The sequence below is a fragment of the Bombyx mori genome, chromosome 28, assembly GCF_030269925.1.
Source record: "Bombyx mori chromosome 28, ASM3026992v2".
Classification (NCBI taxonomy): domain Eukaryota; kingdom Metazoa; phylum Arthropoda; class Insecta; order Lepidoptera; family Bombycidae; genus Bombyx; species Bombyx mori.
Window position 1 is genome coordinate 259,362 of NC_085134.1, and position 23,072 is coordinate 282,433.

The 23,072-nt window shown below is 41.7% G+C and overlaps 1 protein-coding gene across 2 annotated transcripts in view; it reads left to right on the forward strand.

Annotated features, from left to right (window-relative positions):
• The first annotated feature begins 8,969 nt into the window (after nucleotides 1-8,969).
• LOC101739339 (homeobox protein orthopedia) overlaps nucleotides 8,970-23,072 on the forward strand; it is a 59,321-nt gene continuing 45,218 nt past the window's right edge. Inside the window, exons 1-4 of one of the 2 annotated variants that reach the window (XM_038021221.2) lie at nucleotides 8,970-9,374; nucleotides 16,346-16,474; nucleotides 20,442-20,553; nucleotides 21,053-21,170. In XM_038021221.2, the coding sequence (XP_037877149.1) occupies nucleotides 9,341-9,374; nucleotides 16,346-16,474; nucleotides 20,442-20,553; nucleotides 21,053-21,170 (393 nt within the window). In that variant the 5' untranslated portion in view covers nucleotides 8,970-9,340. The remainder of the gene's footprint in view (nucleotides 9,375-16,345; nucleotides 16,475-20,441; nucleotides 20,554-21,052; nucleotides 21,171-23,072) is intronic. The other variant, XM_012696619.4, reaches the window with a different exon arrangement.

Here is a 23,072-nt window from a genome sequence, read left to right on the forward strand (position 1 = left end):
CAAAATTCAGTTGGTTCAAGAATTAAAGGAAACTGACGGTATTCAAAGACAAAATTATGCGAATGAAATGTTGAATCGGTTTACTTCCTTCAATAACATAATGTTCTCTGACGAGGCTCATTTCCATCTTAACGGGCTTGTTAGTAAACAAAATTGCCGCTATTGGAGCCCTATCAATCCAAAACTTAAGCATCAGAAGCCCTTACATAGTCCGAAAGTGACTGTTTGGGCCGCTATGTCAGCCCATGGTATCCTAGGGCCTTACTTCTTTGAGGATGGCAGAGGGCGCGCAGTTACTGTTACGTCGGAGCGATATGTGGCTATGATCGAAGAGTTTTTCATACCAGAATTGCAAAACTTTTCAGGCTTTAATGCCAGGACGTGGTTTCAACAGGATGGGGCCACTTCTCACACCTCTAACACTTCTATGCCCGTTATCCGTCAACTTTTTCCTGGCAAAGTTATCTCTAAGAGAGGAGACATTTCCTGGCCTCCACGTAGTCCAGATCTGACCCCGATGGATTTTTTTTTGTGGGGCTACCTTAAGGCTAAAGTATACGACACAAACCCGCGGTCAATTGAGGCCCTAAAAGAAAACATCCGCAGAGAAATGACAAACATTTCAGCAGTGACGTGCCGCGCAGTCATCGACAATTTTAGACGTCGTTTGCAAGAGTGCCGTGATCGCAACGGATTACATTTAGGAGATGTTATTTTCAAAAAATAATTCCCGTTTTTTAAGCTTTTTATGTAAATAAAAATTTAATTCATAATGTAATTAGTTTTATTTTAATAATTTTTTTTTCATATCAAAGGACTTATGGGCCACCCTGTATATACTGATATATAAATCTACAGTGGCTTTTACGAATATTCCGTTATAACTACTGAACCATGCATCCGTTTGACTTGAAACTTGGTATCCATGTATAAAATACATGTACTTAATGGATAGGCTAATATTTATATGAGTTTTGGTTTCCCTAATAATAATAACAATAAATAATAATGTTAATTTTAAATGCGCAGGGAAGCGGGCGACTACGGCTAGTTAATCATAAACTTCTAACCACACATACATAACTACGTAGAAATACATATTATGTACTTCGTTCAACTAACTTACTTAACTAACATAGATAACTTTGTATAACTTGGCAAAATCTTTGGTAATAATTCTTCATCAACAGCTGAAGAAGAAGGGACATTGGCCACAACGACCGACCCCACACTGCACGCGACCAGCGGCTTCATGCGACCTTATCATATCGTCCGCCTCCGTGCCCACGCTGGCCTGCCTTTTTTTGCCAATAAACTAAATGAATTTCTAACATTAATATATATAATACCGCTAGCTCTGTGGCCACAGCGTAATATTATGGGTTCGGTATTTTCATTAATAACAACAAAACAAAGGCTTTTCCCGGTTTTTTTCAACGTTATTTCACGCATATTTGTTTGTTGATCTTATAAGTAAGTCTGGTACGAGCGCCGAACATACTCGCACCACAAAACACAAGGTGTAGGGTGTAGTAGGTAATCGGTGTGAAACCAAAAATAGGTGACATGAAACTCCTATTCAAGAGGTCATTAATACTGGTCCGCGAACCTGCAAGCACAAGTCTAGTGTTAAGTTTTGAGGTGACAACGTCTTATAATTCGATGGAGCCGGCTGCACGCACATAAAAACATGACTCATGCGGCGTTACCTCGCTCTGAGGCGTTCCATTTAAGGCTTGAAGTGCAAGTGAGAGCGCGCAACGAGCGACAAAGAGGCACAATGGGCCTCCGCGTTCGGCAGCGTTCGACATCTGTCTCTCTCCTACTTGAGTGAGCGATGCATCCGCGTGGACAGCTGCTATACAATTATACATTTACATGTTTTCGTCAAGTATGAAGTTCAGTGAAAAGTGAATGTTGTGTCAATTGTCCATACAAAATAACTATCAAACAAATAAAATTAAAATTTTCTTTTGAAAAATGAAACCATTCCATCAGTATGTTCTTATGACGTTGTCACGTTCAACTATCGTCAGTAAACCGACTTTACAGACAACCGATTTTTTTTTTGCGTATATCGAAGTTTGTTCAAGAGTAGACCACGCTAGGAGAAATTTTCACAAAAAAAAATTATGAAGGTATTCGAGAAATTTCGGTCCCACCGTGCACTAAATTTCACCGTCCAAAGTACTTTTACGTAGGAATTTCGAGAATGCGTTTAAAAGTCAGCCATCCTCAGTTCGGTACGGTCGTTAGAGAGAGACAGAACACAACATTGCATTCCCATTTCGAGTGTACTCGACTGTACCGCTTTGAGCTGTTATTGCGTTTAATATTGCGCTCGACTGTACTTTCTGGTTGTAGTCGAATGTACGCGGACTGCGTAGCGATTGTGTTAGTGATGTGTGAAATTCTGTTAAGTTTTTGTACGGCGTCTGCCCAGAAGAGGTTCGGCTTTTTTTTGATGTGAAACATCTATAGCCGCACGTAAAACCGATTTCTGTCGTGGCGACGCATGCCGTGGCGACGCGTCGCTATGCGCAATCGACTGTGCCATTCTCTCCCACTCGATCCGGCGTTAAGCCATCTCTCTCGCTACACTGAGCTCGGATACCTATAGTGTATACTCCGTAGTGTATACAGTGTTGTTAACTACACTACACATAACCTGTGTTTTACTTGAAAACAAATTATTTTTTCGTAATACTATTTTATTTTATCATTATGACATATTTAGTTCCTATCACAATCTGTACTTTTCTGCATATTACTTTTACAAAATAATGTCGATGTTTCACATCTGCCAGGCGTCCCGTGACGGTTCACATTTTTTTTTATTGCTTAGATGGTTGGACGAGCTTACAGCCCACCTGACGTTAAGTGGTTACTGGAGCCCATAGACATCTACAACGTAAGTGCGCCACCCACCTTGAGATATAAGTTCTAAGGTTTCAGTATAGTTACAACGGCTACCCCACCCTTCAAACCGATAACGCATTACTGCTTCACAGAAATAGGCGGGGTGGTGGTACCTACCCGTGCGGACTCACAAGAGGTCCTACCACCAGTAAAATTGTAATGTCGCTGTCAATTTTATTATTCAGCATAATTGAAAAACCTTAGTGACCAGCGGATGTTACATAGCAGTATCCTGGCTAATATTCGAATAATCCAGGTATGCGAGCCTGGCCTCCTTAAGTATGGTAATCCTACCACTTCCCCTTGAGTGGTCTGCAGCTCTGATCATTCTCGTATTTCTCATGACACTTTATATCCAATCACTAAATAGTATAAAACAAAGTCACTTTCTCTGTCCCTATATCTCTATGTATGCTTAAATCTTTAAAACTACGCAACAGATTTTGATACGGTTTTTTTTAATAGATAGAGCGATTGAAGAGGAAGGTTTATATGTATAGTAACATCCATTAAATAGTGGAGAAATCAATGATAAATTACAGTTTCCGAAGCGAAGCGAGGGCGGGTCGCTAGTCTATATCTATACTAATATTATAAAGAGGAAAGATTTGTTTGTTTGTTTGTTTCGAATAGGCTCCGAAACTACTGGACCGATTTGAAAAATTCTTTTTCCATTAGAAGCCGACATTGTCCCTGATGAACATAGGCTACTTTTTTTTTATTTATTTTTTTATTTTTTTTGTTTCATGTGTGTTTTAATGTTTCCGAAGCGAAGCGAGGGCGGGTCGCTAGTTCTTTATAAAATTAGGTACCTACAGGTAAAAGTAGGGTTGTGAATCAGCAATGGAAGGTATCACCGTCCTACCAATAACACCAGTTTAGTAATCGTAAATTTAAGCCTTCTGTTACTAAGGCGTCTGGATTGCGGAGCTTTGCTTTTTTTCTTTTGTTTGTATTTCTTTTGTTTTTATTTGTTTGTATCAGATTCATATTTCCCTTTTTTTTCCCTACGTAAGCTGATGGCCTTGAGAGGCTATTTCTGCGGAACCTTAACTAGTAGATGAGCTCACGGGGCTCAAACCTGACGACGTTGCTAACACGAACCCTAGCAAGAGCAGTGCTTCGCAGAATCTACCACCGGATTGGAAACGCGACCCACTGAGAAGATCCAGCGAGAAACTCAGTGGGCTGTGTCTGAGGGAAAAAAAGTCAACTAGATATTCCTAAAAAAGATCGAAGATAGAAATCGACGCATTTACTTCAGTGCCGGTCACCGGTGACCTACGCGGCGGCAGACAACTTGTTAAGAATAGGATAGCAGATATTCTAGCTTACTCTTCTAACTGCGGTCTGGATGTATACATCTCGTGTATCGGATAGATAACGTTAGTACGTTCTCAGAATTATGCAAACAAAAAAGCCAAACTACCTAATATTTAGTTCGTAACACTATCTACTACTTAATTATATAGTATACACTTAATTAGACATGTCAGGGACGCGCGGCAACCATATTACCTACATATTATGTAGGTAGTGTCTCTTCCTTAGCAGCGTGCCGCGGCTTGGTGCGTGGGAGCTATCGACTTATCATCCAGGGAACCTTCAGCTTGTCCAATTTCGACAACAATAAAAAAGATAAGCAGACGCACGTCAGATTCAATCGAGGAATTAATATCCAGGTGAAGAGCGCAGTGACAGGGCGCGGCGCGTGCCACCGACGGCCGGCTCTTTGTAATTCATTTACTGAAACATAATTGTATGTGACGAATGACAACTAAATTGTACTACGCCCCCTCAGGCCCCCGCCGTGCCCCCGCCGGGCCCCCGCCGGGCCCCCCGGTCGTGGAACCGCGAGAAGTGGGAACGCAGCACACATGTACCGAACGACATTTAAATTTAATTCATTTTAGAAAAAATGCGTTTCATTACTTTTTTTATATTGACCTAACAGGTAGACTAGCATACGTCCCATTTGATCGTAAGGGGTTATAATCGCTCATGGACGTCAGCAATGCCAGGGGCAGAGCCAAGCCCCTGCCTACCGCTTAACACTCTCCACAAGCCTCGTTTGAAGAAGGACATGTCGTAGCGCTCGGGAAACACCGTGGAGGGGAGCTCATTCCAAAGCCGGATGGTACGTGGCAAAAAAGACCTCTGGAAACGCACTGCGGATGAAGGCAGTGGCTCCAGGTAGTATGGATGAACTCTACTCCGGTGGCGAGTGGTGTGATGGTAAAAACGAGATGATGGTATCAAATTATTACGTAGGTAATATAAAAAAAATATTTGCTTGGGAAATGTAGGCTCAGGAATGACCATTATTCGTTATTAAGAATCAGCTCATCAAGTCTCGTCGCTGTCGCAAAGTGGTTTACCTATTTTGACATCATATGCTCACGGATGGGTTCGAGACTCGAATGTGACGATCCGCATTCTTCTCGGACCATTGTCTTTCTTGAGATAGTCTATATGTCGGTCATGTCACTCGGATACGCATAATATGTAAAGCTACACCTGATCAGGGATTCCGGGGGTGGGGTGTAGTTGTGACGCGCCCCCACTTCGATAAAGCGGCACTACACGAGAACCCTCTCATCGTGGCCGCCGGTAACTACATTCCCGATCCTGCGGACAGAATGGAAAGCAGTCGACGTCGCCCAAAACACGTCATTTCGGATCCTTCTGATCCATTAACGGTGCTTTTAGGTACCTCAGGCACCGGTCATCATTCTCGTCGAACCCGTCACTTGTGACGAAGGGCTCGACGAGTAAATTAACCCACAGACACAGCTCACCGAGTTTCTCACCGGATCTTCTCAGTGGGTCGCGTTTCCGATCCGGTGGTAGATTCTGCGAAGCACGGCTCTTGCTAGGGTTCATGTTAGCAACGTCGTCAGGCTTGAGCCCCGTGAGCTCACCTACTAGTTAAGGTTACGCTGAAATAGCATCAAGCAAACGCTTCTTCACACATGCGTCAGGCGCATTGAGGCGTAATATAGCCGGTAAGTACTCACTTGTGACATTCGCGCAGTGCACTCGATAACGCACTCGACACGCGGCTGAGTCTTGCAGGCCGCATACAAGGACCCTCGTAAGATAAGACATAATGTTAGCCTCTCAATATTGCTCTTGTACGACTAATTAATGGCGCTGCTTCGGCGTAGAGGTTGCGGGAATGCAGACGAGCGGTTTGTGCGACATTCACGATTCACCGTTCGACTTTTCTCGCGCTTTATATTTGTTTGAACTGACATGCTTATTCAGTCTACTGGTTAGGCGAAAATAATGTACTACGTAGGCCATGTTGGATTCACAGTCACTTTGATAAGAATGAATAAGAGATTTGAGAGTCTATATCAATGTATATCAACTATAAGTTGTACATTAATTTAACGCTGTTTTTATGAATGCAAACCATTTGATCTATCGAAGGGTACACAAAACACGAGTAAAGTAAACATTTTGATCATGGTTTGTGTTGTACAAATATATCAGAAATCTTCAGAGCATTTACTACAAGAGCAATCATTCACTCATTTTGAATACAATGAACTGTAACCTATTAAATTAGTTTTTTTTAATGCCCTTATAGGCAGACGAGCATACGGCCCAACTGGTGGTAAGTGGTTACTGTCACTTATAGACGTCAGCAATGCCAGGGGCAGAGCCACGCCGCTGACTAGTGCTACCTAAGTCTATCATTCGTATTAGGTGTGCTAGTACAATATGTTTGTTTATTTTGTATTACACCTAATTTAGATTTGCATCAAACTATAGTAATTGGACAACACCGCAGTGTCTGTACATAATTTTTTCAGTTGCCTGAAACCGACGAGCAGAAAATAAAAAGCAAATATTACAAAGAACCGCTCGTCTGCCCGCCCCACTCCGCCCCGCGATATTAGATATTTGGAATTCAGACGTTACGTTCATAAACAAAATTGAATGTGACAACCACTCGAATGTATTATGCGATTCTTTTATTAAATACCTTCGTTAATTAGCACGCGGCCATAGGGGCGGGCGGAGGGGTTGGGGGAAGGGGAAACCAGCAATGACCTTACTACCTATTCTTTCCTATCTATTCGCTGGAAGTAAGAGGCTATTCCAGATACGCCCGGACGGGTAGGTGTTCTCACGGGCTCAAACTGAAAGAATTGCTAACACTAGCCAAGCAAGAGCAGTGCTTCGCAGAATCTACCACCGGATCGGAATCGCGACTCACTGAGAAGATCCGGCGAGAAACTCAGTGAGGTGTGTCTACGGGCTATTTCGCTCGGACGGTGACCGGTGCTTGAAGAGCCTAAAATCCGACAGATCAAGACAAGATCCGACAAGACATATTCCGGCTATGTCAAATACTAGTATAATACTCACTACCTAAATATCATCACTAATTACTTTTTTTTTTTATTGCTTTGATGGGTGGACGAGCTCACAGCCCACCTAGTGTTAAGTGGTTACTGGAGCCCATAGACATCTACAACATAAATGCGCCACCCACCTTGAGATATAAGTTCTAAGGTCTCAGTATAGTTACAACGGCTGCCTCACCCTTCAAACCGAAACGCATTACTGCTTCACGGCAGAAATAGGCAGGGTGGTGGTACCTACCCGTGCGGACTCACAAGGTCCTACCACCAGTAAGATACATATATTCGTACACCGAGACATACCTATACTGTATCTATGTTGTATGAACTCGTCGCGGTAAAGGAATAATTTTGTGTAATGCCTAATACCTAACAATTGAACCAGCAAAAATTTTACGTGTTTATTGGTGGTAGGACGTCTTAAGGGCCCGCTCGGGTAATTACCATCGATTACCACGTTCCTAATTTAAATTAGTTTTCACAATTAGCAACATTCAATTGTGATTGGCTCTTTTGCGGACAGTTTTCCGGTTCATAATACATACGTACTTAACAAATGTTCACGATTGACTTCCACGGTGAAAGAATGACATTGTGTAATAAAAATTAAACCCATAAAAATTTTATTTGCGTATTTATTACTGGTAGGACCTCTTGTGAGTCCGCGCGGATAGGTACCACCACCCCGCCTATTTCTGCCGTGAAGGAGTAATGCGTTTCGGTTTGAAGGGTGGGGCAGCCGTTGTAACTATACTTGGGACCTTAAAACTCACGTCTCAAGATGGGTATGGGACTGGGCCATGCGTTCCTCTATCAATCCAGTCAATTACATGATATACTTAATATAGGTTCTTTGTTTCGTGAAAATAATGTCATGCATAGAGAGTTCCGCGTTATCGTTAATATGGATAAGCCGGCGAAATTAAATAATCAAAGAGCTTGGATTCTGGTCGCCGTCGCAACTAATTGAAATAACAAAACGATAATTCGGCGAATCAAAGCATCCAGTTCACGTCCGCCAAGAGAGAGAGTCGATAAAAAGATTGCGAACAGCGTCCGGGCGGGCGGCGGCCCCGCATTCCTTATTCAACGGCGGCCGAAAATTACGAGTTTCTTTACAAGAAATTGCACTCAGCCTCCGACACTCGCTTCAATTCGAGCACACTTATTTACCGTTCGGCCTCTACCGACTCTGTTTATTTTTCCCATTACAAAAAAAAAAAAACTAGAGAAACGCCCTGTACGAGAGTACCAACCGTAATATTTCAATATCCCCGTTTGGGTGTCAGCCCTGCTACATCAAAGTGATTTCCGACGGCGCTCATTGGTCGAAAGGGCAGCGTTCGATATTTGAATTCCTGGACAGAAAGAGATGGGGACACGTGATCTGTATTATAACGTCACGGGCGAGAAAAGGACCGACACATTTGAATCGATGATGAATTTTGTATGAACGTGAGAGAAGCATATCAATAATACGCGAACGAATGAAATAATAGATTATTCGTTTGTTCAAATCGAACGTAAACAAAAGTCAGCCGTTGTAGTGTTCTGGGAGCGGTCGTAGAGCGGGACGGGTGTCGGTCCGCGGTGCGAGAGACAGAGACAAGCGTAGTCCGTCAGTTCCGCAGTCGGGCCGCGCTCCGGCACAATGGTGAGGCAGTTTTTGTAGCAGTCTTCAGAGAGTATTCACATTACGCGATCATTTTAAGGGCGAACCAATCAAACAACAAATTCATACAAATTGATACTAAACTGTTTATATTAAATTTTATAACAAAAATTAAGTGTGCAAATAAGTTTGTATCGCGTCGGTAATTAAAACTAATTGGGTTTAATACAACGATAATTATTTTGTATTAATACCTCGTTCGGAGCGAGTTTGGAGACTGAGTTTTTTTTTTTTTTTTCAAAACGGAAAATGACCTTTCGCCGTCGCTAATGGAGGGAAGTGCTCAGTGATTATATTTTGCTTTAGAATTGTTCTTGTGTGGTGTTTAAAAGATGGCGGCATAGGGGGCGGCCAGGGTTGGCCCTTTGAGGCCATGCTCAACAACCTCACCGCGACAGCCCTCGGAGGTGAGAACCATTAACTATCATTATTATTACAACAGAACCTTCATGATACTCGGCCGCGAAGCAGCAATGGAGTTTCAAATGTGGGACAATCGCTGTACAAAATATTTGAGACGTCCGCCTCATGTCTCAAAGTGGGTGGCGGCGTTATCATAATGATGTCTATGAATCCCGGTAACCACTTAGCTCTAGGATGGCCGTGAACTCATTCACACGTTTGAGCGTTACGCAAATTAATAGATTGAATTTAAATCTTTATTCGGATTTAAGTGGAATTTCCTGTAGGCAATATTCGAAAGTCTGCAGTAGGTATGGACATTGCCAACCATCCAGTTCAAAATAACAATTATAAATCCAAACTGCTCACAAAATCTCGAAGGGAATTTTAATTTTAAATTGCTTATTATCTTTGAATTTATAAATAGTTACAAAACGCGTTTGTATCTAGGCACACGTCGGAAAGTGTGCCCTTTTGTTTGAAAAAACAATATTAACATTCATATATGTAAGCATATGTAAATAGTATCTAGTAAACGATAGATAGACCACGACCGCTCTGACAAGAGTAATGCGACAGGGACTTATAAGGGGTTGTACATGTACGCCCGTACAAACAATACCTACCATCTTTTTACCATCGCACCGCCCGCCACCGGACTACTACACATACTACCTGGAGCCACTGCGTTCATCCACAGTTTCCATAGGTCTTTTTTGCCACGCACCATCCTGCTATGGAATGAGCTCCCCTCCACGGTGTTTCCCGAGCGCTATGACATGTCCTTCTTCAAACGAGGCTTGTGGAGAGTATTAAGCAGTAGGTAGCGGCTTGGCTCTGCCCCTGGCATTACTGAAGTCCATGAGCGACGGTAACCGCTCACCATCAGGTGGGCTGTATGCTCGTCTGCCTGCAAGGGCAATACAAAAAAAACTGTCTAATTACGGATTGTCTACGGGAAATGATCCGTGTCGCTGCGTCACCAGTCCACTAGAGGCCAGGGCCACTATGAAAGCGGTTGTTCAAGATCTTGACAGCGTGAAACGTAACGTTTACCCTCACTTTTTATATTATCTGTGCATTTTTACTCAATAACGAATTTGGCGCCCTTTTAAAAAAGAAACGAAAATTTTATCTACATTATCATCACTGACGGACTAAAAACATACAAGCACACTTCCACAAACTAACTTATTATTTGTCCTGAGCGTGGATATCGGTGTTAGGTCCGTCTGCCATTCGACAATGTCAATCCGAAGCTTTTAGAAACAAATAGTTTTATTATAATCGCTTTATTGAATTCTACGTGACGATCGACCGAGTTAGTTACGATCGGGCCGAAGAGCGGGCGCGGGCTGGATCATGTACCTCGGATCCTCGTGGGTGACCCACGTGACAAGCAATGGAAGAGTTAATTGTACATACACTAAAAGCGGCTAACGTACAATTATTATTATTATTAATAATAAAGATAAGACGTCCGGTGCATTCGTATGTAGCGATGCACCGGTGTTCGAATCCGCAGGCGGGTACTAATTTTTCTAATGAAATACGTACTCAACAAATGTTCACGATTGATTTCCACGGTGAAGGAATAACATCGTGTTATAAAAAAGAAACCCGCAAAATTATAATTTGCGTAATTACTGGTGGTAGGACCTCTTGCGAGTCCGCGCGGGTGGATACCACCACCCTGCCTATTTCTGCCGTGAAGCAGTAATGCGTTTCGGTTTGAAGGGTGGCGTAGCCGTTGTAACTATACTTGAGACCTTAGAACTTATATCTCAAGGTGGGTGGCGCATTTACGTCGTAGATGACTATGGGCTCCAGTTACCACTTAACACCAGGTGGGCTGTGAGCTCGTCCAACCATCTAAGCAATAAATAAAAAGTTGATATTGCCCCATGGCGAAGAACAAAAAAAAACCAAATCGCTTCTTTTTAGCATCATTCATATTATAGCCCCCATGATAATTTTGAAAAGAAAAAAATAACTAAAAATTTAACGATTCTAAATAAGTTTCACATCAATATATGCTTTTTACTCACAAAAGTTTCATTTTTATCCCGCAAAAATTACATTTTACCCCATTTGGGGCAATTTACCCCGGTTCCCCGACCGCTGGCTTAGACAGATCGAGCTATGTACCCGGTAGGTATAGTACCTGGCGGAGACCTATAGGCTGCCTGACAGCAAGGACATTATGCGCGGGTGTCGAAGCTGTGGCTTTATGGCTTTTAAGCGCTTAAGCTAGACACAGAATGGACATACCGCATTTATTTCAAATATCACATGTAAAAATGGCAATCTTTAAAACGGCTACATTTGAAATCGTTTTATCCGGTTCTCCCTTCAACACGCCTGCACGTCTGGGGGTAGACACGGCTCATTTTTACGAGATTCAATTCCGGTAAGTCCTGTTTATAGGGTACGCTTAATCCGCGAAGCTGTGTGGGTTTGATTTAATGGGCTTCCTCGCGGGGGAGTTTGTTCAAATGCTCATTTTACAAGGATAGGCGCCAAGGCAGCGGCTTGGCTGTGCCGCTAGCATTGCTGATGTCCGTGGGCGATGGTATCGCGGACGGACCATCACGTGGACAATATGATCGTACAAAGGCAAAAAAAAATAAAAAAACATTTACCATTTATTTTTATGAAATACCTACTCATCTACTTGTTCACGTTCACGAATGAGTTTCGCTATGAAGATATAAAATAGTTTAGTAATACGAGTATGAAACCTAGAAAATTGAGCTTTACGTAAAGTATTTGGCCACTGCGAACCGCCGACCCAAGCGACGGCCAACGCACAGCTGCCCTCACCCTAAGCACGCTCTGTTACATCCTGCCTTTTTTTTAAACCTAACTGAGAGCCTTGAGAGGCTATTTCAGCGTAACCTTAACTAGTAGCTGAGCTCACGGGGCTCAAACCTGACGACGTTGCTAACACGAACCCTAGCAAGAGCCGTGCTTCGCAGAATCTACCGCCGGATCGGAAACGCGACTCACTGAGAAGATCCAGCGAGAAACTCAGTGGGCTCTGTCTGAGGGTACATCCTACCGATCCTATCTCGGCACTTTGTCAACTTTCTCTAACACATTGAGTGCTTACCACTCGTATCCGAGTGGGGAGGGACCCTATTAGCGGTGCCGCCCACTCGGATACGAGTGAGCAGCAAGTGAATTTTGTAGTTGTCAGAAGCCGCCGGCGATTGTGGCGAGTGTATGTTGGTTTGCGTGGCCACTCTGCCAATACATTCGACTTACGAAAACGCGTATTGGTTTTATATTTACAGTTTAATAGTGACTGGTACACACGATCATATCAAAGGTATTGTTCGATCAAAATGGATAGTAGGGCTGGGCCATCTAGAAGTAAAAATAGATCGAAAACATCAACACCTAGTAGTAGAAAAAAACGTTGGTTGAGTGCTGACTCGGAAGGTTCTGAAGGATTTAGTGATGAAGAAGTGTGTTCGCAACGAGCTCAGGAGGAGCAGTTGTCTTCAAGTTCAGAGGAATCTAGTTGCGGCAGTGATGACAGTATCTTTGATACAAGACTGAAACTGAAAACGCTCAGCCGTGGACCACCAGCTCAGTCTTCAAGGTCATCTGCCGCAAACACGACGAAAAATTTTGTTTTAACTTTTCTGTGAAGAAATCACCGTCAGTGTTTTAATTAAACTTATAATTATGATTTTTATACGTTTGATTGTATTGATAATTATGATTATATCATTGCTTCGCTTAGATTTAAGACATTTATGCCTTCTTAAATAAATAACCATTAAGTGCGTGTTATATTTTAAACTTAAGCTTATAATTATGATTATATCGTTACCTACTCAGATTTAAGATATTTATACCTTCTTAAATAAATAACCATTCAAGTGCGTGTTATATTTTAAACTTAAACTTATAATTATGATGTTTTTGATACTTTTGATTGTACTCGGATCCGAGAAAACACCTTTTTCAGATCCGAGTGTCCGGCATTTGGCGTGCTATGTGCCGACCACTCGGATCCGAAAAAGGTGTTTTTTTATTAAAATAATAATATTATCAACATACTTTCATCCATATTTTTAAACATACATATATACTTAATCAATATACGCTATAAAAATAATTGGCTTCTGGCTAATAATTTTATATCATTTCTTTGGCAGCGAATGTGCTAACCTAACCCATAGACAGATCTCAATGAGTTTCTCGCCGGATCCCTCAGTTGGTCACGATTCTAGTGTCGCTAGTATAAGTCCTCACAAGTTGACTCCCGTGAGTGCACCTACCAAACCGAGCGAAGTTGGAATAGTCGCTTGAGTTACCAGCGGTTAGGTATATATTTCTGTGGTTTTTTTATTTTATTGCTTGCATGGGTGGACGAGCTCACAGCCCACCTGGTGTTAAGTGGTTACTGGAGCCCATAGTTAAGCACAACGTAAACGCGTCACCCACCTTGAGATATAAGTTCTAAGGTCTAATAGTTACAACGGCTGCCCCACCCTTCAAACCGAAACGTATAACTGCTTCACGGCAGAAATAGGCAGGGTGGTGGTACCCACCCTGCGTAGACTCACAAGAGATCCTACCACCAGTAATTACGCAAATTATAATTTTGCGGGTTTGATTTTTATTACACGATGTTATTCCTTCACCGTGGAAGTCACGGTGAAGGAAATTGATTATAAGCCTTCAGATTTTAGTTATTACCTATGGTAGTATTTCGATTATTGGGTGAATACTATTAATACTAATACTGTATCATTAATAAACCTCACATGGTTTCCAACAGATAAATCGAATGACAAACCGTGATCCAAACTAAAACTTTGAACAATATTTTCGACCGACCTAATAATTATGAGTTGACAAAATCGCTTACCTGAGAGGAAGTATCCCAATAAAATCTAGCTTTAGCTCGGACACATATTACTGGTGGTAGGACCTCTTGTGAGTCCGCGGGGGTAGGTACCACCGCCCTGCCTATTTCTGCCGTGAAGCAGTAATGCGTTTCGGTTTGAAGGGTGGGGCAGCCGTTGTAACTATACCTGAGACCTTAGAACTTATATCTCAAGGTGGGTGGCGCATATTTACGTTGTTGATTGTCTATGGACTCCAGTAACCACTTAACACCAGGTGGGCTGTGAGCTCGTCCACACGTCTAGCATTAAAAAAAAAAAAATACATATTGTACGCCTAAGAGCTGGTCCCGCAAGCTTCAAAGCAAACATCTCTGTTTTTGTGCCAGGATAGGCTAACAACTTTATCCTGATATTTTCTTTGAAGATAACAAATTTAGCAGAAAGAAATAGAGAAACTTGCCGGATATTATGCGGCCCGGCTTAAACGAGAGAATCAATTTGAGTGAAAAAACTAGATATATCCCCGAATTAATAAATTAATTTTCGTTTTTCGTCAGGCAACATTTACAGTGTTTCTCAACCGATAAATAACAACATTTTAACGATAATATATCATAATTTCACCATTTTTATATCAGAGCTTTAGAGCCACCCACAATAATACCAATGCAGGGAGCCTTAACCCGGCCCTAGCCTCAATCACCAACAAACCAAAACACAAAAACTTAACTTTCATCGCAACACCGAAGTTAGAATTGCCAGTCTTCAGGAAATCACCCATTTCGTCGGGTAAATAGAATTTTGAGGAGAATCGTAAAAGCAACCTAAAGTGCTTTTATGTACGAAACTTTCCCAATTCAAAGCTTTATACCGAACATTCGTGCGTTCGTGAAAAAGCGCGGCTGTAATAATTTTTTTTATGATTTTTTCACGCGAACGTAATCATGAATATTATACCGCACAGTTGTTATGCGATAAAGTTTTTATTGCTAACAAAAAACAACTTATTTCATGACTATGGCAACGGATACCCTCCATATTGGCGTTGACCGTGCTTTCGAATAAAATAAGTCGTTATTGAAAAAATAACTTTAAGTATTTCATGTTAATTGAAAGACAAAATTTGCGGATTTTTTTTCTAAAACTAAGGTCGGTCGTGGACGCGTTTTAAGTAAAGCCGCGTCATTGAATGTAGACTATGCCACTGACATCTAAAGTTATAATTAAAATAATAAAACTAAAAAAATACGCGTTTATAGAAAATCCAACTAAAAAATAGAAAATAAATTTAAATAAATTTGAATTAAAAATAGTGTAAGAAATAATGATTTTATTGTACAAAAGCGTGGGGTGCGTTTCAGGAAATTGTCAAAATAACCCTTCTACTCATATCTGTTTATAAAATATTTATACACACACTCACACTCACAGCCAACCTGGTGTTATGTGGTTACTGGAGCCCATAGACATCTACAACGTAAATGCGCCACCCACCTTGAGATATAAGTTCTAAGGTCTCAGTATAGTTATATGTCATGTTCAAAGATTCCGTTACATACTAACATACATTGTCTGAAGCTAATAAAAGCTTACTGGTGGAGGTGAACTTAAGGACCTCTTGTGAGTCCGCGCGGGTGGGTACCACCACCCTGCCTATTTCTGCCGTGAAGCAGTCATGAGTTTTGGTTTGAAAGGCGGAGCAGCCGTTGTAACTATACTTGAGACCTAAGAACTTATAGGTATCTCAAGGTAGGTTGCGTTTACTTTGTGGATGTCTATGGGCTCCAGTAACCACTTAACACCACTTGGGCCGTAAGCTGGTACATCCATCTATGCAATAAAAAATAAAAAGTAATTCGTGAACATGAACAAGTAGATGGGTACGTATTTCATTTAAAAAATGGTAAATATTTTTTTTGCCTTTGTAGGCACAAGAACATATAGCCGACCTGATGGTGAGTGGGTACCGTCGCCCTTGGACATCAGCTATGCTAGGGGCAGAGCCAAGCCGCTGCCTTGGCGCCTATCCTTGTAAAATGGGCTGTGAGTTCATCCACCCAACTAAGCACTAAAAAATAGATAAAAAAGCGTATTAATGAGGTGCGTTTCAGCAGGTCACAAAGAGTCGTGCCAAGAGGACAGCAAGCCGCACGAGATAAAGCCGAGTCTAGATCGGCCGCACCATGCGCTGGGCGTCCGGCTGCACGCGGCACACAACGTCCGCCCAGAACACTTACAGGGTATGATGATGCGCCTTATACTACTCACAACATAGCCGATGCCTATGCTTGCGTTAGCCTTATCTTAGCCTGAACAAGTGGGTACCACCACCCTGCCTATTTCGGTCGTGAAGCATTAATGCGTTTCAGTTTGAAGGGTTAGAACTCATGTTTCGAGATGGGTGTCGCGTATGGCCTCAAAACAATAAAAAATCTTTATGACTCGTTAAAACCGAATAAAATACTAGATTGTTTTATTGTCTATGTAGGAAAGGGAGCGTACAGTTTTCCTGATGGTGAGTGGTCGCTATTACTCATAAACGTACTATATACTATACTAAGTCAAGAACCCACGATCTGCTAAAACTGCTAGATGTAGGTTGCGCAAAACTGGCTATTGTAGAAAACCTTGTCCTAGAGAGATTATTGTAGAGACCCTATATCGAGCAACGGACGACCGTGGGCTGAAAAAAAAATGGTGTGCGCGCAACTTCGTGCATATGAAAGAAGTTAAACTTGTTTAAAGTGGGTTTCTGATTTGATTGATTTCATCCTTATCAAATTTCTCTTGTAATAGGGAATGCTATGTATAAAAGAAACGACCTAACTCGCTTTGTCCTTTCCCTCTCTCCACGGTCGAGTGGTTCGCGATACGCTCTAACTTTTTTTTTATTGCCCTTGTAGGCAGACGAGCATACGGCCCATCTGATGGTGAGTGGTTACCGTCGTCCATGGACTTCAGCAAAGCCAGGGGAAGATACTATTCTCTCATTCTCGCCCTTCCTAAATTGTATTTGTTTTCTCTAGCCGTAATAAATCTGTAGCGAGTTAAATTTTACTCTCAACGCGCTTAAAGAAGTTTCACTTCAAAAACTAACTCAAGATTATGTTGATACAGAAGTACGTAAGTTGCGAATCCACACCGGCCATTCGGTTGTGAACAAGCACAACATGAACAATATAACATCGAAGCTTACTTGTCAATGGGCCCGGACTAGCAAAGTTGCATAACACGGCCAATTTAATTCCATTAATGATGTAATGCAAACAATGGAGCCTGCGAGACCGGAGATGGATGTACTGTGCAGATGAGTCACCGAGCTAACAACGTGCTTGTAGGAAACTCACAACGTACAATCAATGCGCGATATTTTAGGATGTTTACCAAATTTCATTCCCGATCCTGCGGGCTGAATGGTAAAGAGTCAACATCGCCCAAAACACGTCATTTCGGATCCTCCCAATCTACTAACGGTGCTTTTAAATACCCCAAGCAACGCTCTCGTCAAACCCGTCGCTTGGGACGAAGGGCTCGGCGAGTAAACTAACCCAGGCCACTGAGTTTTCTGTGGATCTTCTCAGTGAGTCGCGTTTCCGATCCGGTGGTAGATTCTGCGAAGCACTGCTCTTGCTAGGGTTAGTGTTAGCAATGTCGTCAGGTTTGAGCCCCGTAAGCTCACCTTTTTTGCCACGTACCATCCGGCTATGGAATGAGCTCCCCTCCACGGTGTTTCCCGAGCGCTATGACATGTCCTTCTTCAAACGAGGCTTGTGGAGAGTATTAAGCGGTAGGCAGCGGCTTGGCTCTGCCCCTGGCATTGCTGAAGTCCATGGGCGACGGTAACCACTCACCATCAGGTGGGCCGTATGCTCGTCTGTCTACAAGGGCAATAAAAAAAAAAAAAAAAAAAAAGGTAGGAAAAAAGAAAAAACAAAAATAATTGTTTTAGCTTACGACTCAGTTAATTGTTGAACGCGTTGTAAGACCGGGTCAAGCTGGAGACATTGATAGCGTTTGTCTTATGCTGTAAATATATCAGTGACGATATAAACCAATACTTTTAAGGGTCAATGCTAGCATCGTATATGTATTTCAGTCAACAAAGCTTCTATTAGAGATAAACAGTAATGGAAATTTATTCGAAAAATAATACACTTATATTGTTAATTGATTTAAAAAACAGTTAACGTCGACTGATATTCATGTAACTTTTCAACAATGGTCTATTGTATTACTTGCAACTTTATTGTTTTCTAATCATAGGGGATGGAACTAAACTTGAAATCAAAAGTACTTCAGTATCGCACGGAATAACAGTCAGTTATCATTTGAAAGAAGCCACAGTCTATTTTTCTTGTAGATTTTGTCATTTCACAAACAGTATATCTTTGATATTGTGTTCCCAACAGTACTGAACTGATCTCAGGGCATTCTCAGTGATGCAGATCCTTCTAATCATTAATGTGTTTATATAAATTTTATTTAAAGCACTAAAACTGCTCACTTTCTTGACTGCCTCAGTCTTATACGTAAAGGTCCTCTCTATTCAATTCAATTCCTCCGACAGTCAAATTTAATATTTCATTCCTAAATTTTCGGACATTTTTCCGTCACTTACTCCCAGTGAAATTTCCTCTTGGCCTTTGATTCGCACCTATGCGAAGATACCCGAGGGAAAACAGATCTTGGATCTCGCAACGAGTACAATCATCATAGACTACGGCAGTCGGGAGACAATGCGGGCTCAGGTGGAACTTGACGAGAAACTGAGAACAGACGGACAGTCCAGGAATTCTTAACTGTAACTCTTAGACTATTTATGAATGTGTGGGTGGGAATGTTTGTCAAGTCGTCGTGGCCTAAAGGATAAGACGTCTGGTGCATTCGTGTCGAGCGAAGCACCGGTGTTTGAATCCCACAGGCGGATACCGATTTTCTGAAGAATTTAACAGGGCTTGGTGTTTATCCTTATAGAAGATATGAAGACCGGTGTGTGCAATGTGCTTTGGATAATCATGGTGACCCGAGTAAGTTAAATTAGAGCAAATTAAAGCCTGCCCTGCCCATGAAGAAATCGTGATACGCAACAACCTGCCTCCACACCTGAAATATTCAACCGTTATCTACAGCTGCATACAGATAGTGATATAGAGATGTTAAAGATGATCGAATATACCGCAGTTCCGTAATGACGTCACAACTAAACGCCTAGACGTGTCTACAACAAATACCTACAACCAAGAATCATTCCTATTATTAGAATATTTGTCGTTAATACAATTCGATCTTTCCATCGATGAGTTTACTAGATCTTCGGTACCACTAACATTAACTCTCTTTCCAAACTCGTTATCTAGCTAGCTAGACAATACAATCACTGCATTGTTACCCGAATCACATACTTTTATGAACCAGTGTGCTATGCAGTTGGAATAGCGTTCCTAGCGACAAAAGTAGGCAAACGTTCCAACTCCAGACAAATTTGAGTTAACTTTAACGCTATCGAGAACGTTAAAAAGCTCGCACAAAGCATACAGAAGTCAAATACAGTTTAAAAAAATAACAGCTACCCCCTAAAAGGGGATCTTAAGTAATAACAATCTTGAACAATGAGATTTATTTACATTCAGATTGTATGCTCTAAGTACCACTTCATGACAATTAAAGCAAAACTCAGGAACCATTCAAGCAGTAAAATGGATCGGACTTACAAACCACACCGACTTAAACCGAGATAGCTACCGTACGCGACCGCGTCGTAATGTAATGGCCACAACTTTTATGCTGATAGCTTTGAGAAGCTGTTTCAGCTTCGCCCTAACAGTGAGCTCGGTGAGCTCACGGGGTTCAAACCGCAGTGTCGCTAACACTGGCCCTAGCAAGAGCCGAGCTTTGCAGAATCTACCATCAGATCGGAAACGCGACCCACTGAGAAGATCCGGCGAGAAACTCAGTGGGGCTGTGTCTGTGGGTGGCCACGAATATTCTCCGTGCTGCCTTTTATACGCAGCGGCAACCTACCCACAGATAAAAAAAGCTAAACATCTATTAATATATTTACAAAGCTTCAAATCGATTAAAAATATTTGAAAGTCGGTTTATAGTTGTAAAGCAAAGCCCAAATAGGATTCTAAGAGATTCGCGTTCCCCGCTGATATTCGAGGAAAAGGATAGCTTCTCGTGATCTAACATGAATGTTGATGGCAGGTGGGATCCACCAGCAGCACAGCGGAGGGCACATGTCCACCGTCCCGGTCAGCATGTCCTCATCAGCATCAGACAGCGACAAGCCAGCCAAGCAGAAGAGGCACAGAACGAGGTTAGTACCGAATGTTCTAGAAGTTTCTAGGTATGATATATCTACGAGGTATTTACAAGAGGTCTTACTGGCGGTAGGACCTCTTCTGAGTCCGCACGGGTAGGTACCACCACCCTGCCTATATCTAAGCAATAAAAAAAAACGAAACTTCTACATAATATTACATATTTTTTGGCTTATATAAGTGAATGAGCTCACTGCCTACCTTGTGTTAAGTGTTAACCGGAAACATCACCAGTGACTTGTTCCAACAATCTTGTGACATAAGATCAAAGTCCAAATCCAAGTCATCCAAATGACGTTTGTCACCTTGTAAACACACTGCCGTAATGCGTCAGGAATAGGCAATAGGGCGGGCTCTAAGAAACGCCTCAGTTTTGTAATACACATTAATTCTGTAACTGTAGATTTGTCGGTACGTTTAATATCCTGACTGTTGCCAATAAAAAAAACATTCCTGATTTTAAATTCATGTGACAAAGAACAGAGTTTTCCACAGGTTCACGCCGGCACAACTGAACGAGCTGGAGAGATGCTTCTCCAAGACTCACTACCCTGACATCTTCATGAGAGAAGAGATCGCTATGAGGATCGGCCTCACCGAAAGCCGAGTCCAGGTATGTGGCGAAACTTTAATCATCATCATCCGTCAGCCATACTTCACTTTAGCTGGTACTGGCGGTGTACTCCGTCAATATAAGTAGATGAGGATACCAATCAAAATATCAATTACATAGCTCTAGATTATTTATAACAGTTTATCGGAGTTAGGGGTGTCACTACACATGTAATTGAAGAATAAACAAATATTCGCGTATCCATCATAGCCTGATGCGACATTAGGTACGCAGTTTGCAAAAACACATAAAAATCTTTAAAAGAATCGTTTCATATTTCAAAAAAAAGTGTTACATTCAAATTTATCAATGATACTGTTTAATTTTGAGAATCAAAGTTCAAACAAAGCGCACAGAACAAACAATGGCAACACCGTTAACATCCGTTCGTAATAATATTCACAAAACAAATACACATGCATTAAGAAAGAAAGAAAAAAAAAACTGGGTCTAAAAGGTCACCTTGCGTCCCTCTTCGCACTACCCACACGAAACTTGCACTATATCGATACATTTCACAGGATTCCCTACCTGTGCCTGCAGCACAGGGACGTATTCCCGATGCGTAAACCCTGGATAATATTATCCAACAACAAAAAAATTTTTATAAAAATATATATGAATCAGACTCCCGCCTAGACTGCGTCAGGTTTCCTCCTAGAATACCTCCCTGGATCTGACTACATTAATAATGTCAAATAGGCTCCGTAGGGCATCGTGTTGAGGATATTTTGTTTGAACTAGCATAAAATGTATGCGCTCAAAGCTTTAAGGGACGGGCCCATGCGTTGCGCCCGAGCTTAATCCTAAAAAAAAGATCTGAATAGTTCTTATGGTTACATTAATGATGGATTTTTTTAACGAGTCTAAATGCAGCTTGTCATTCAGAATAAGCTAAGGTCTATAATATAGAACACAAACTGAAACTCAACAGCTAGATATGACGTCACACATTATGATTGACGTCAAAAGAAATTAGATTTTATTAAGTCCATACTAATATATAAATCTACAGTGGTTTTACGGATATTCCGTTATAACTACTGAACCATGCATCCGATTGACTTGAACCTTTGTATCCATGTAGAAAATACATGTACTTAATGGATAGGCTAATATTTATATGACTGTTGGACTCCCTACACCAGTTGCAGGGGCGTTAATTATGAGAATCTTTGTGGGGGGGTGAGAAATAATAATGCTAATTTTAAATGCCCAGCGAAGCGGACGGGTACAGCTAGTCTGATATAAAATTAGGTTAAAGAACACTCACAGGTCAGAAATACAAATGTTACTACATAGTTTTCTGTTTAAAGTTTTGAATTAATTTCGATCGCAGCACAAGGAATAGCCCCCAACGTTTTGAATCGAATCCATCACCGTCTCACCTATACATAAAATGAGTGAAACTTGAATTCTGTGTGTTTTTAAAGTTCGGATGGGTGGTCGGTGCTGTCGAAGGCTTCGCTCTAAGCGTCGTTGCCGGGTCTGCATTTTATGGTTGTATTTATAGGTTCGTGCTACCGATTCAATTCCGTTGTTTTTTTACAATCGTTTTATGAAGCAATCGATTTATGTCTTTGTCAGTGTTAGTGTATGTTATTAGTTGTCTTTCCGAATTGGGGACCGGTGGAGTGCGTAGTGCTTGTTGATACTCACGGCTAACCCTTTCGCATTGTGGTTTTTTTTTTATTGCTTAGATGGATGGACGAGCTCACAGCCCACCTGATGTTAAGTGGTTACTGGAGCCCATAGACATCTACAACGTAAATGCGCCACCCATCTTGAGATATAAGTTCTAAGGTCTCAGTATAGTTACAACGGCTGCCCCACCCTTCAAACCGAAACGCATTACTGCTTCACGGCGAAAATAGGCGGGGTGGTGGTACCTACCCGTGCGGA